This window comes from Somniosus microcephalus, chromosome 9 (genome assembly GCF_052327205.1).
Source record: "Somniosus microcephalus isolate GS21.2 chromosome 9, FLI_Smic_1.0, whole genome shotgun sequence".
Classification (NCBI taxonomy): domain Eukaryota; kingdom Metazoa; phylum Chordata; class Chondrichthyes; order Squaliformes; family Somniosidae; genus Somniosus; species Somniosus microcephalus.
The window spans coordinates 142,618,512-142,633,912 of NC_140995.1; the positions used below are offsets into that span (position 1 = coordinate 142,618,512).

The following is a 15,401-nucleotide window of genomic DNA, read 5'->3' on the forward strand; positions in this document are numbered from 1 at the left end:
TCCCCTTTATATTCTAGCCTCTAGATATAAAGTTAATACGGTTGGTAACCAGAGAACACAGATTTAAGGTAATTGACAAAAGAACCAGAGCCAACATGAGGAAAACATTTTTTACACAGCGAGTTGTTATGATCTGGAATGCACTGCCTGAAAGAGCGGTGAAAGCAAATTCAATAATAAATTTCAAAAGGGAATTGGATAAATACTTGAAGTGGAGAAATTTGCAGTGCTATGGGGAAAGAGCAGGGGAGTGGGACTAATTGGATAGCTCTTTAGACGAGCTGTGTAGTCATGATGTGCTGAATGACCTCCTTCTGTGCTGTATCATCCCATGATTCTATGATTCCATTAGCCTTTTTGATTATTTTTTGTACCTGACCACTACATTTTAGTGATCTGTGTACATGGACCACTAAATCTCTTGGGACCTCCATTGTTCCTAGCATAAGAACATAAGAATTAGGAGCAGGAGTAGGACATACACCCCTTCGAGCCTATTCCACCATTCATTAAGATCATGGCTGATCTTTGACCTCAACTCCACTTTCCTGCCTGATCCCCATATCCCTTGATTCCTCTAGAGTTCAGAAATCTTCTATCTCAGACTTGAATATGCTCAATGACTCAGCATCCACAGTCCTTTGGGGCAGAGAATTCCAAAGATTTACAACCCTCTAAGTGAAGAAATTCTTCCTCATCTCAGTCTTAAATGGCCAACCTCTTATCCTGACACTATGCCCCCTAGTTCTAGCCTCTCCAGCCCGGGGAAACAACCTCTCAGCATCTACCCTGTCAAATCCCCTCAGAATCTTATGGGGGCAAAATTGGGTCGCGCCCCCTTTGGGGCGCTAACTTTGCCAGGGCGCTACTTTTAGCAACCCGAAAAAGTTAGCGCCCCTGCGCCCGAAATTCACTGGTAGCGCCCCAAGAGGGAGGCGGGATGCTACTGGAAGTGCCCCGCCTCCCTCTTGGGGCACTGCGAGTGAATATTGCGGTGCTATGTGCAGCAGCGCCATGCACTGCGGCACATCGCACCGTGGTACTGAAGGCCTTCCTCCACTTATTAAAGAAGAGGGGCCTAGCGCAGCATGACCCACGGGCAAGCTGGGCCACCAGGGTTGGAGTGTCGGCAAAAGAGCCCGGAACTCAAGAGAAGTGCCGGGCTCACGGAGCGTAGCCGACACTCCGTGGGGGGGCTGCACAGGAGGCCAGGAACAGTAACAGGGGCAGGTGCTGGCAGGCAGCCAGCCACAAAAATGGCTGCCCGGCACCTCCCCTTTAATTTACGCTGCCCTGGCCGTAGGTTGGCCCCCTTGATCCTGTCGGACATAGCGTCCGGCAGTACTTCGGGGGCGCTACCGAAGATCGCGGCCGGGGCACGAGCGGGGCACTGCGCACGGTGATGATGTCATCGCCGGAGGCGCAGCGCTGCAAGGCGCTAATAGTTACCGCCGCCACTAACCTCCCGCTGAATTTCCGGGAGGCATTAGCGGCGCCACGCCCAGGCGCTAGTTGCTTTGTGCCCCGTTCGCTAATGGGAGGCGCAAATCAACCAAATTTTTCCCCCATATATATGTTTCAATGCGATCACTTTTCATTTTTCTAAACCCCAGAGAGTATAGGCCCAATCTACTCAATCTCTCCTAAAAGGACAACCCTCTCATCCCAGGGATCAATCTAGTGAACCTTCATTGCACCGTCCCTAAGGCAAATATGTCCTTCCTCAGATAAGGAGACCAAAACTGTAAACAGTATGCCAGGTGTGGTCTCACCAAAGCCCTGTATATTTATAGTAAGACTTCCTTGCTCTTGTACTCCAACCCCCCTGCAATAAAGGCCAATTTTCACCATTTAAAAAATATTCTGATCTATCCTTTGTTGGTCCAAAATGGATGACCTCACAGTTATCTGCATTGAAATCCATCTGCCACAGTTTTGCCCACTTACTTAATCTATCTGCCAGTTTAGTGCCCAGGAGGTGAAGACCAAAATCTAGCCCTCAGACTGAGTTACTTTTTAAGCATTATGTTTCAACAGTGCGCCTTGATCTCAATGGCATACCTCCCAGTGCATCAGTCTGAACTTGATAGCCTCTCAGACTGAGATTACCAATTTTTGTCAAATTATGGTTGCCCTGTGCTGCAAGCCTACAGTTCCTAAGAACAACAACAACTTACATTTATATAGCACCTTTAATGTAGTAAATCCATCTTTCGGATGAAATATTAAACGGAGGCCTCACCTGCTCTCTCAGGTGGATATAAAAGATCCCATGGCACTATTTTGAAGAAGAGCAGGGGAGTTCTCTCCAGTATCCTGGCCAGTATTTATCCCTCAATCAACATCACTGAAACAGATTACAGTATCTGGTCATTATCACATTGCTGTTTGTGGGAGTTTGCAGTGCAGAAATTGGCTGCCACGTTCCCTACATTACAACAGTGACTACACTTCAAAAGTACGTCATTGGCTGTAAAGCACCTTGGGTTGCCTGGTGGTCGTGAAAGGCACTATATAAATGCAAGTCTTTTTTTTTCTTTTTAAAATCATCCCAAGGCGCTTCACAGGAGCGTTATCAAACAAAATTTGACACCGAGCCATATAATAAATATTAGGGCAGATGACCAAAAGCTTGCGCAGAGGTAGGTTTTAAAGAACATCTTAAAGGAGGAAAGAAAGGTAGAGAGGTGGAGAAATTTAGGGAGGGAATTCCCGCTTACGGCCTGGGAAGCTGAAGGCAAGGAAGCCAATGATGGAGCGATTAAAATCGGGGCTGTGCAAGAGGTCAGAATTGGAGGAGCACAGAGATCTTGGAGGGGTTGTAGGGTTGGAGGAGGTTATGGAGATAGGGAGGGGCGAGGCAGTGGAGGGATTTGAAAACAAGAATGAGGATTTGAAATTTGAGGAAGTGCTGGATCGGGAGCCACTGTAGGTCAGCGAGCACAGGGGTGATGGGTGAACAAGACTTGGTGCGAGTTAGGATACGGGCAGCAGTATTTTGGATGAGCTCAGGTTTATGGAGGGTGGAAGATGGGAGGCCGGCCAGGAGACCAATGGAATAGTCAAATCTAAAACTGAGTTGAGAACTGATGAAACTCATTTTGTGTGGAGCCAGCAGAGCCAGGAGACTCACCCTGGCCTGGGTGAAAGAATATTGTCCCCACCAGCATGAGTTAAAAGCACTTTAAACAGCATCACTTGTATATCTGGCATTATTCAAACTTTGGATTAAAGAAGAACACTCAGAGTTTATCAATGGAGGCGAGTAGGAGGCGGGACTTCCACTTTTGGGGTTGTAGTCCCACCTCCATCGAGTTGTGGCCAATCCACTCGATTTTCACTTGATTGACCTTGTTGAGCCCGCCCAGCAGGCTCAGCAGGCCAATTAAGGGCCACCCGGCAACAGGTGATGTCACAGATTGACATTTCATCTGTCAAGAGCTTTTGACAGATGAAATATCAGCGTTTGACAGCTCTTTGAAGCTGTAAAACACTGACAATCTGTACTCTAAGTTAATTCCTTCCTCTCAGGCTGATTTAGAGATCTCTCCAGAACAGAAAGCAGAATGCTGCAATTTTTGACAGCTCACGGCCATTCTGCTTTCTGTGCCGGTGAGATGAGGGACTCCCGAGACCTGAAGGAAGGAAGCCTGCATTAGTAAGTAAAGATAAGTAAAACTTATTTAAACACTTTACACACACCAAACACACTTACCTCTGCACTCATGCACCCATCACTCATCTGAACACCGGACATCTCGAACCCTCCAAGTCCTTCAGCCCGACGGTCCACCTCGCTAACTTGGCGTAGTTTGGAGCCGTTGGGCAGCCCACACTTCAGGAATAAAAATAGGGATTAGGCTAAAAACTGCCTGTTAACTACCTGTTAACAGGCAGTTAGTTAATTGACAGTAATCCCCTTCCCGCCTCGGGGAGGCGGCTCCCAGCACAGGTCGGGTACCCGCCTCCTGGGAAACAGGCATCGAGGCGGGTTGGGGGCGGGGTCGGTTTGTGCCCCCTGATTTCGCGATTTTAACACCCCACACGCCTCCATTCCTGCCTCCATGGCCCTGGGAAATTCTAGCCCTCCTTCTGTGAAACTTACCTGCCACACATGCATTTAACTTAGTTACATATACAACTGTAGCGGTCCAAAGGGAACTGACCCACACCAGTAGTGAAGTGAGGTCATGAAAAATGCTATATAAATGCAAATCTTTCTTTAACAGCTTTTCTACCTGTAGAGGGAGTAGCAGATGGGCTTCAGTCACTCAAATTAGACAGGTCCATGCTATTTACACTCCTGATTTTCATGTACATACTGATTGTGTCTATAGTGCTCTGATATCTGAGGCAGTACTGTACTCTTCTGTGAATCTCCAAAATTTGGAGACCAGCTGCTCAGGTAGATTGCCCCAGAAATGAAGGACAACGACGCTACAGCATTTACAATGCAAATTTGTCATGCACTTCAGTAGTTGTGTCAGGCACAGATCCACACAATAAATGGGGCATTAGAACCTGAGAAAACAGATAAATCTGGCTTAAAGGATTTGTCAGAAGTTACTGGAACAATTCCTCAGCACATGAAAATGGACAATCACTCTTTCTGCATTCATGTAACTGCAAGGTAACAACAGCTTGTCGCCAGCTTGAAGCAAAATCTAACTTGATTGAATTTTTTGATGAGATAACACAGAGGGTTGAAGAGGGCAATGCAGTTGATGTGGTGTACATGGACTTCCGAAAGGCATTTGATAAAGTGCCACATAATAGGCTTGCCAGCAAAGTTGAAGCCCATGGAATAAAAGGGACAGTGGCAGCATGGATACGAAATTAGCTGAGTGACAGGAAACAGAGAGTAGTGGTGAATGGTTATTTTCTCAGACTGGAGGAAGGTATACAGTGGTGTGCCCCAGAGGTCAGTACTAGGACCATTGTTATTCTTGATATATATTAATGACTTGTACTTGGGTGTACAGGGCACAATTTCTGGTGAAATGGGCGAACACTTGGCAGATGAAATTTAACATAGAAAAGTGCGAAGTGATACATTTTGGTAGGAAGAACGAGGAGAGGCAATATAAACTAAAGGGACCTGGGAATATATGTGCACAAATTGTTGATGGTGGCAGGGCAGGTTGAGAAAGCGGTTAAAAAATCATACGGGATCCTGGGCTTCATAAATAAAGGCATAGAGTACAAAAGCAAGGAAGTTATGATGAACCTTTATAAAACACGGGTTTGGCCACAACTGGAGTATTGTGTCCAATTCTGGGCACCACACTTTAGGAAGGATGTGAAGGCTTTAGAGAGGGTACAGAAAAGATTTATGAGAATGATTCTAGGGATGAGGGACTTCAGTTGCATGGATAGACTAGAGAAGCTGGGGTTGTTCTCCTTAGAGCAGAGAAGGTTGAGAGATTTGATAAAGATGTTCAAAATCATGAGGGGTCTAGACAGAGTAGATAGAGAGCAACTGATCCCATTGGCAAGAAGGGTTGAGAACCAGATGACACAGATTTAAGGAGATTGGCAAAAGAACCAAAGATGACATGAGGAAAAACTTTTTTACACAGCGAGTGGTTGCGATCTGGAATGCACTGCCTGAAAGGGTGGTGGAAGCAGACTCAATCGTGGCTTTCAAAAGGGAATTGGATAAGTACCTGAAGGAAAAAAATTGCAGGACTACGGGGAAAGGGCGGGGAAGTGGGACTAGCTGAAGTGCTCTTGGAGAGCTGGCACGGGTTCATCGGGCCGAATGGCCTCCTTCTGTGCTGTAACCATTTAAAATTGAGGAAGCTCTGTGCTGTAGTGCCTCTGTCAATCTATTTGGATTTATGAACATTGAGTGCACAAATATGTACGTACAGTATGTGGAAATACATTGGCCCTAAATTTCCAATTGGAGGCTTCCTGCGGGCGGATGTCTCCGATCGGAAAAAATCTATGAACTTACCTGCTAGTTCAGTAGATCCCGAAGCTTGCGATCCTGGGCCTCTCCTCTTCGAAATGGGCAGAGGCCCACGTATCCCAGGGGCGCATACGGTTTGCAAGTGCCCCTGGGATCACATGGGCCAGGTGAACCAATGAAAGAAGAGAATCCCCATTTATACTTTTGACAGTTATGTACGCACAGAACTGTCAAAAGTATGAATGGGGATCACATTTAAAAACACACTAAAACATTAAGTAAATTTTAAAAAATTACATATTTAAAATGAATTAAAATGACATTTAATTAAATATTTTAAACAAAAATGTAATTTTTTGAAAAAAAATTAAATATTTTTACGGGGCTAAAAATAAACTTACCTTTTTGAAGAGTATTTTTAATTTATAAATGAGTTATGAAGTTTTATTTTTCTATTTTTTTAAACTCTTAAGCTGGCAAAAAGGTATAAGAACTTGACAGGCTTTCAGCGGGCGGAAGAAGCGCAACTCTCCACCCGTAGAGGCACTTTTCTTGTGCATGCGGATGATGGATTGCAAGTGCCAGTTTTCAGCGCATGCGCTTCGCATGCCTGAAACTGGCACTTGCGCGGCCCCTACGGGCGCGTACGCACCCTTGGGGGTCAGAAAATATGGGCCATTAATTGCAAAGCGAATTCATAATTGGGATGAAATATTAAAATGTTAGTAATCAGAACAATTAGATTTATAGCACTATGATTTTAATAAGAGGCAAAGGAAATATTTTCTCCATTAACTTACATTGTTCTCTATTGTGGGCAAACTTTAAGCACTCAGATTGTATATAAATGACACAGGTAGAATTTTTGTGTTTAAATTCCACCCCATCTGTGTGAGAATTGCATTGTCTTGGAACCAACAGGCTGGACTGATCAAATGGCCTTTTCTCATTCCATGATTTCTTATGTTCTTACAGTGTAGTGATATTGTATAAACATCGACCCCATATCTATGTCATAGGGCCCGGGTGACGACGCAAAAGAAGTAGCTTAAGTCTGATACCATTACTTACGCCATAATTTCCTGGGATTTTTGTGCCGTTCTGCTGTTACTCTCGCCAGTATTTGTTAATTATCATAGCTCTGTTCCACACTAAAATCCATGCCGATCACAGATTTCCTGGATTAACACCAGTTTTCACGACACTACCATTTGGACTGAAAAATAATGGTGCTAGTGACCTGGCAGTGGTGTGATTTATTGCTCCAAGATCGGTTTCCCTTAAACCTGATTTCCAGTTGGCATGAGCTTAGTTCCCCGTAATTTACAAAAGAGTCTGATCTATTTCAAAGCACTCAGTCAATATTAACTGTGATAAATTATTTTATTATAATTTGCTTATTAAATCAAATGAGAGATTTATTTATAATTCCAAATGTAAACATTGTAATTGGATTAGCATCAAGGTGAAAATCTTAATGCCAACAATATATCTTGAACTTGGGCTGGCAGGGTGGAATTGGGTAAGGATGATGAAATCTGATTGAATCCGACTTTGACTGCAGGAGCTGCTCGCACCCAACATGGTTTTATTTCCATGGGTTAATGCAAGGAGCTTGGAGATTCTTTCATTATCCCTGAACTTCAGTTAAAATATGTGCAGCAAGATACTGGGGCATCAGCAGGTGACGTGTCGGCGTCAACCTGATGCCATCTTAGTCATTGGCGAAGGATCTCAGATGGAAATCAGCCAGTATCAATTTCAGTTTCGATACAGCTGGTGAAACTGCTCTGCATTCAGGGAAAGAAATGTCTTTGACAAGGAGCTCAGAGTGGGTATGTTAGCAAAGCGGACAACACAACTTGCATTTTCTGTCACTTCCAATCTGTCACAATGCTAAATATACAATGTTCAACACATAGCAGGATATTTTGTGCCAAATTTGCAGCCATGAATCCTCACATGAAGCTCTAGTATTCATGTTCCAATATTTGGTCAATTTCAGGTTAATTTCAAGTTACTAGCGAGTACTAAAAGCTGATAAACATTGTCCATTAGCTGTGCCACTTCCGATTAGCTGATATGCTTGTTGCGGCATATTCTAATTAGAAAACCAGGAAATTTTGGAGTAAGTTAGCAACAGAGAGATTGGCACGCAAAATGGCAAAATTTACAGCGTAAAATGCCGATATCGCCGTTGCAGGAAATTCTACTCCACTGAAAATAACTCAATGGCAACTTCATTTACTGAGATTCTCGTTAATGTGTCAGTGCATAAACATGCTGAAAGGAGGTAAAGTCATTGAAATTAAAGGGACAAACTTAATTGAACTTTACAGAAAATAAACAGCAGTACTCCAGACAGAATAAATACACAACAGCAAATGAACATCAGATAACAAGCAACATTGCATCATTAACTAATAATTAGACACAGAAATGATTGCAGCATATAACAGCTAATTATAAATAATTATAAACTGAATTTTACAATTTTACTATTTCAAAATTAATATCTGTATAATTTTATTTTTTTATTTTCAGAAATAAACATTACGTTATCACTCTAAACAACTTTCTTTAGTCTTGATATTGGTAATGTCCACCATGAGTATATCCCACGAGTATATTATGTCGTCATTTGTTTGGCAGTGCCAAACAAATAGAAAAGCGTGTAATGAAGACATGCCACAGTTCTTGGATTTACTGACCGGAGTCAAACTCCTGAAATATTGTTCAGATGATCCCACTAATGTGTAATTGTTTGAGATACATTGCATATTTGATAGGAGTTTAAAACTTTGAATGCTTAGTCAAGCACTTTACGTTCCTCCAGCTGTGGCCCCCATGAACACTGTGTTGATTGGGGGTAGAGATGATACCATGTTCGTCACCTCCCCAGGTTGTCTGTGAGCATCCATTGTATCCTGAGAATTATATTGACCTGAGTTGCTGTACATGCATTGGGAAGAAGGTGAAGAAATCACACTTTGCATATGTGAAGCTGTAAAAAGAAAAACATAAAAATTAGAATTTAACAGCATGCTATGGTGTGGATTCTAGAAAGTCATTCCTTCTCAAAACCAATTTTTTTTCATAGAACTGTGAAAATATACACTGAAAATGTTATCAGAACATACTTTCTTTGAAAAGTGATCTACAGTTTACTGTTAATCTGAAGTTGCTTAATTCAAATTAACTTGAATTTTTTGCACTAAATTCCCACTTAGCTGTATTATTTGTGATATTGAATAATTCAAATTTTTAGAAAAGGACTGAATTGCCAGTAACTAAATTTAATTGAAATATGACATTATTTCAACTGGAGGTTATGGGGCATTATTATATCATACAAGCACACTTATATGATATAAACTGCATCAAACAAGCTTTGTGGAATGAACTTCATTGAAGTACAGTAGACTGACTCATTTTGCAGTACACTAGCCACAAGATTAATGATTCTTCATTTTTATTGCTGCTCTTCAGGACTGTCATGAACAATAACATACAGTATTTAAAGATTCAACCCACAAAATATATTTTATTAATAAAATTCACCCAGACTAAGTAATCATTTCTGCACCCCTTTCATTTTTATTGCCGCAGGAAATCTTAGTTAAACTTGAAAATTTGCTTACAGTGGAATCCTTCACAACAGCAACTGGCAAACGTAAGAAGGTACACAAAGCAAAAAGTATAACACAGGTCAGCACAACATTGATGTTTCTAATTGCTGTTGTCCTTTTATAACAACATCCTAACCCTGTTAAATGTTTATGAGATAGGATGCTGGTTGTAATCGACAGGAAAAAAATGTATAATATGCCCACATACTGTACATGAAATAAACTCTTGCACAGAATATTGCTTAGTTTCTTGATTGCATTTTATACACTCTCTTGTTGGCAGTTGATGTAGGTAACTACAAACATAAAGTATCTAGAGTCAATGGGTAAAATCTCTTTTAGTAACATAATAACATTAGGAACAGGAGTAGGCCATTTGAAGAGAAAGAGTTTCTCGATGTGCCAGAGCAGCAGTAGAGGCACTACAATTTGACTCAGTGCATTTGGCCATGGAGCGGAAAACTAGTCAGAATTTCTGCTTCTTACTGCTATCCTTTGACCCCTGCTGGAAAACACATTTGTGTGGACATTGGGTCAAGACAGAATCTAGCTCTGCTGAGCTGCTGTTTAGATTCATGAAGAATGATCACTTGGGCAAGAAACCAGAGGGCCGTCAAGAAGTGATGTCCAGCCAGAGTCACTACCTCCGAGAGGAAAAGAGCAAATGAGAGAAACCTGCAATTAAAAGGTGTAATTTGAATATTCAAGAGTTGGTTGACAGTCCTACTTCAAATTTATTTGTAATTGGACTATCACCAAATATTTTGGAAATCAACAATCAGTTACAAAAATTATACTTACTTGAGCTTCCAGAGCAAAATAATTGCCAACAGACAGAAAATTGGATGTTGTCTGAAATGTATTTCAGTTGAGCTTCAGTGACATTCTTGACCTCTAAAGTCAGAATTTAGTGCTTTGGTGCATGTCAAAAATGTTAACAGCTCTTACGTATGCTTCATGGCATAAATTAGACTACCTATGATCATATGATAGTAGGGAAGATAATGAGATGGGAAAACAGTAGCAAACATATCAGAAGGTCAATTTATCTAAGATAACTAATTTTGGCATCAGAAGTTGGTTCATCAGTTCTACTCTGTAGCTCCTAAAGTAATACAAATAATTATTTATTGTGTCTTTCTTGTCTATTTAATAATTAAATTGTATTTTAATACATTTACTATTGACCAAAATGATAAAATCACCAGAATTAAAATATAGTGATACGGGAATATTTATTTCCTAAACTCAAAGCAACAAAACAAAACAAAAACTAGAAAAGAAAATTAAATAACAGCCTTCACTGTTTAGATAGTAGAATCACAATCTACCAGTTAACAATCAAATTTTAATTACTAAGGTCTCTTAAATGATGACATACAGGGGCCAATAATGCAATGGCAGTTGTGCATTGGGTGTCCGCTTCCCATATTATTGGACGTGAAGGCCTGAGATCATCAATTCACCTAATGGGGTCAGCATAGCCCAATCCGTTCAGTCAGTGCACGGCTCATTAGGGCTATGAAAAATGTCCAAATTACAAGGCCTGGCCATGATGCAACTGGAGTGCCTGGCCTGCACTGCACTGCAGTCACACGGTGTCTATTTGGAATAGGTGTTCAATGGAATAACCTGGTGACCATTTAAAAAAATTCTCCTGGTTGCCCTTAACCCCCTCCCCATTTTATCCAATCTTAACCCCGTTTTTTTACACCAGTCCACCTGTTTCTCTTCCCTCTCCTGCTACCCAACCACCACCCTAGAAAACTTGCCAGTAAGATTATTATGGGTGTGATGTACCAAATTAATCTAATTACAAAGATGAAGTAATCAAGTGGGCTTCCTATTTTATTGCTCTTCCACTACATATGACAGTTCTCTTTTGTTTGACATTAAACATTGATAAATGTCTTTATCTTTATATTGATTGTATTTGAATTATAAAAGAGATGTCAAATTAATTTCCTGAAGCATATTTATTGATTTATAATTAGTAATTTTTAGAATCTTTGCCTATTAAACATAACATTGGACAAACATTTGTTTTGAAAGTAAGGCTTAATAAAATTAGAAAATTAACTCATACAGGCACCATCTTTACTTGCACTTTATAAGTAAGGTGGGAATTCCACTATTTTGTGGGATGGAGTTCTGGACTATGCTTAGCAGAGGAACGGAAAGTTGGCGTAGAACCAGATTGTTGCTCCTTCAGAGATTCACCAGCAAATTGAATCCAGTTTGCAGTTTCAGGACATGTCTGGGGACACTCCCAGGATACCCCAGGAATCCCAGCAGATTAACCACTAATAAGCCCAGCAACACCTATGTCAGCAGAGAGAAGGTATACGTACCATACTGATCTGCAAGTGGGCCCCACCAGCACTAAAAGTCTCTCACTTTGCTCGCCGTCTGGCCAGGTAAAGTGCAAGAATAGAAGGTTTGGATGACTATATTCTAGCATTGCAGCCTAATTATGCAACTTGGAAAACCTTTTGTCTTTGGTCTGAGAGGCCTATGGCTCCCTGTGGCAGGAGTGGTGCAGTAGGTGGAAGTTCCACCACACCGCATGTTCAATGACTGCTAGCATTTTTACCCTTGTATCGCCTATTGCAAGTTAAGTATGACAATGCTGGAACACTGGATCTAGCTACATGAGCCAGGTTCAATTGAATGTCATTGCTCCAGAAGTAAAGTACACGGTGAGTTTCACCGGACTCATGCAAGTCACCTGAGAAAAGGAAGAACATTGTCGTGAGTTTTTCACCAAACACTCAAGTATGACTCTCGGTGGGAGTAACATTAATTGCACCTGTGGAGGTTGGTTCATGCTGCCGTCCTGAATAAGGAAGATATCATGAATGCACAGATGGTTTTCAGGGCTGGAGATAAAATGAGAAATTTGGAATTGTCTAAGAGAAATGGCATCCTATGTTTGGAACAGTTGGGAGAGAATAAATGACAAATTATTGTCTATGAAGAACAATTTAATTGTTCAGTCAATTTATTATATTCTATTCTTTTGTATTCTCCCTTCCAAATGCTATCTCTATGTTTATATGTTTCAGATGACATTGGTTACAATTTGAAATCCTGAAAAATGATGTCAGCACTTTTGGTGAAAATCAGTATTCTCTCAATGGCGAAGATTTCTTCTGTTTGTTAGCTGCAGAATAAATTATAAACCCATTTATAAAGAAATGACTTCTGATGTCATTGCATCTAGTGCTCATTCTCATATTTTCATGTCCACAGATTCTAAAATCTAGCAGACAACTGATCATCTGAGTATGCATTTTGGTGCCTCAAATGATCAAGAGGTGCACTACAGTAGACTCAGCAGAAGGTTGCCACATTTTCTGGTATACATTGTCATTCCCTGTGGGATTATAGTAGAAATTCAACCAGATAAAGTAAAATCTCTGAAGTAAATTAGTAGCTGTGCTATATTTTGAGATGCTGATAAATCCTGGTTGTTCAGATAGGATTCATCTTGTTCTGTTTACCCTGATGGTTATGCCTGAGCATCCATCCTTGGAGATCTTGCGGTGTTGTGTCAATTGCCCTTGCCAGTGTTGATGTACTGATCAGTGTCCATATCTGATTTCTGACAATGAGAATCTTTGGCTGCTTTCAGTACAGTATAGTGTTTTGGCAGTCGTTTTGACAAATTTGTGTGCCAATAATGGGAATTTGATCATTAGGTTTGACTTTGTGAATAGAGTAACCTTAGATATCCGAAATGATACCCAGTTCCTGAATAATATCACAAAAATTGCTATTATTTAGTTATTAATGACTACTAATAAGGACCAATCTAATTCAAATGCACAATTCCTAAAATTGAGATCTTGTTGGTTCCTTCTATTCACTCTGATTTCATGTAGTTACTTGTACAATTATTTTATCTTCCATATAATACATTTTGCACTAAATATTTTTGGATTAGTATATTCTCTTTGTAGGCAACTAGTCATGTAAGGGTACTTAGAAATGGATACCAACTACAGAGCAAAAATGCAAGAGCCTTTTCAAGTCACAAGCAAATTACTTTATTTATTGTCTTTACATAGTTAATTCTGAACAACTACAATTTTAGATATTTTATTTTAAATGTTTTGCAATTTTAATGGTATTGGATGAGAAAGACTGCCCAATCCCAGTCTTTATATCTCCTTCTCAGTGCCTTGCATGAGGCAGAGAATGTGAGCTGCTTGTAGAAAAAGTGAGAAAATTGATGGCAACTATTTATTGGATGACAATCCATTTATCCTTTTAGAGGGCGTGGAGTTGGATCACCAGTCTGAGCAGATGATCTCTCTGTCCCCTTCAGCCTTGCAACCCTTGAAACTAGTTTTACATCTCAGCAGATTAAGTGAGATTGATCTGAATGTTGTCTGAAGCAGCAACATGATTGTCCACTCACTTGTGACAATTCCAACCCAGTCTGGATGGAGTCCTGAAACTTCAGAAAGCCAAACTGACTTGATTATGCAAATTAATTTAGTTCTGAATGTGCAGGATTTTTTTTAGAAGCAAGGGATAAATCACCTGGACGTTAAAAGGACTTGTATGAAAGACCCAACCCAACCAAGCACATTGATAAAAAGAGTTTTGGTAGTAATGCCCTCTTCTTTCTTCTTTTCCAGATCCTCCTTTTGCAGAGGTCCTGCTTCTTGTGACTCACCCTTCATTGGCTAATGCTTTCTACCACTGAAGACATTGGAGCACTGCTTACCCTTGAGGATTCTGGTATAGTGGTGACCATCTATAATGGGAGAAAAAGGACATTACCATTCATTCTCATATTTACAATTCCTAAAAGAAGATTTTCTCATCATGTGTGTAATTTGGAATCTGAAAAGATTCTACCTTGGACATCTCTTTAATAAATCATTAGCACTAATAAATGGTTTAAAAACTAGGGGGTTGAATTTCCACAGAGGTTCTCCTGATCGTCCACTGTAACTTGGGTGGAGGATCCGCAGAAACCACAGAGAAAAGACGAAGATGCTGTTTATGCTGTTTTTCCGGGGTATCCGTGGGTTTTCTGTCAAAGTTATAGCAAATGACCTGGAGAATCCCAGTGAAAATTAGTGGCATATGATGAAAAATAGGAGTACATAGAGAATTTAGGCAAAAAAATTGTTTAACATAAAGGGTCATCAAAATATGAAATAAATCACCATAGAAGGATATTGAATAAAATAGTATAATGAGTTCAAGAAATAACAAATTATTTTTCTGGAGAAATAAAGGATTAAGGGATATAATGAGAAGGCCAATATCAACCACAAGGAGTGGGCTTGATAAGCTAAACAGCCACATTGTAACATTTCCTGCATTTCTATAAATACTGATTCTCTTACAAAACTTAGAATCTACTTTCAAATGAGGATTTATTTTGGCAACATATATCAATTGTTAATGCATCTCTCTAGTTACAGTACTGATTTACATGATCAAGCATTAAAAAGCATTCATTTACCATTCTCTTATACAGGTATAGTATATCAATCTAATTGGTCGGTGTTAAGTAATGTAGATTTAATACTAAATTTTTGTTGCTCAATTGCCTTCAGGGTCAGAAGGTTCAAAGACATAATTTCTTGGAAGTTTTAATGGTGGTCATTGATGTTTTTCTGAGTAAAGTAAACAAGATAGGGAACATTTGTAACAATGCAAATTGTACAGGGCTGGTGGTCTTGATGGCATAAATGGACTCTTCTCATTCCATACTTGTATCCTTATTAGCCATAATTTTTTAATTGCCATGTCAACTAATCTGTATTTAAAAGTACCAAACTGAAACAAATTTCAAAATATCATGTGTGTATATTTTGGTTGAATGCATTAACAGA

The 15,401-nt window shown here is 40.3% G+C and overlaps 1 protein-coding gene across 1 annotated transcript in view; it reads right to left on the bottom strand.

Moving 5' to 3' along the window:
- Positions 1-6,680: 6,680 nt before the first annotated feature.
- Positions 6,681-15,401, bottom strand: part of rfx6 (regulatory factor X, 6) — a 72,863-nt gene continuing 64,142 nt past the window's right edge. Inside the window, exon 19 of the mRNA XM_085998213.1 lies at positions 6,681-8,918. Within this exon, the coding sequence (XP_085854339.1) occupies positions 8,737-8,918 (182 nt within the window). The 3' untranslated portion in view covers positions 6,681-8,736. The remainder of the gene's footprint in view (positions 8,919-15,401) is intronic.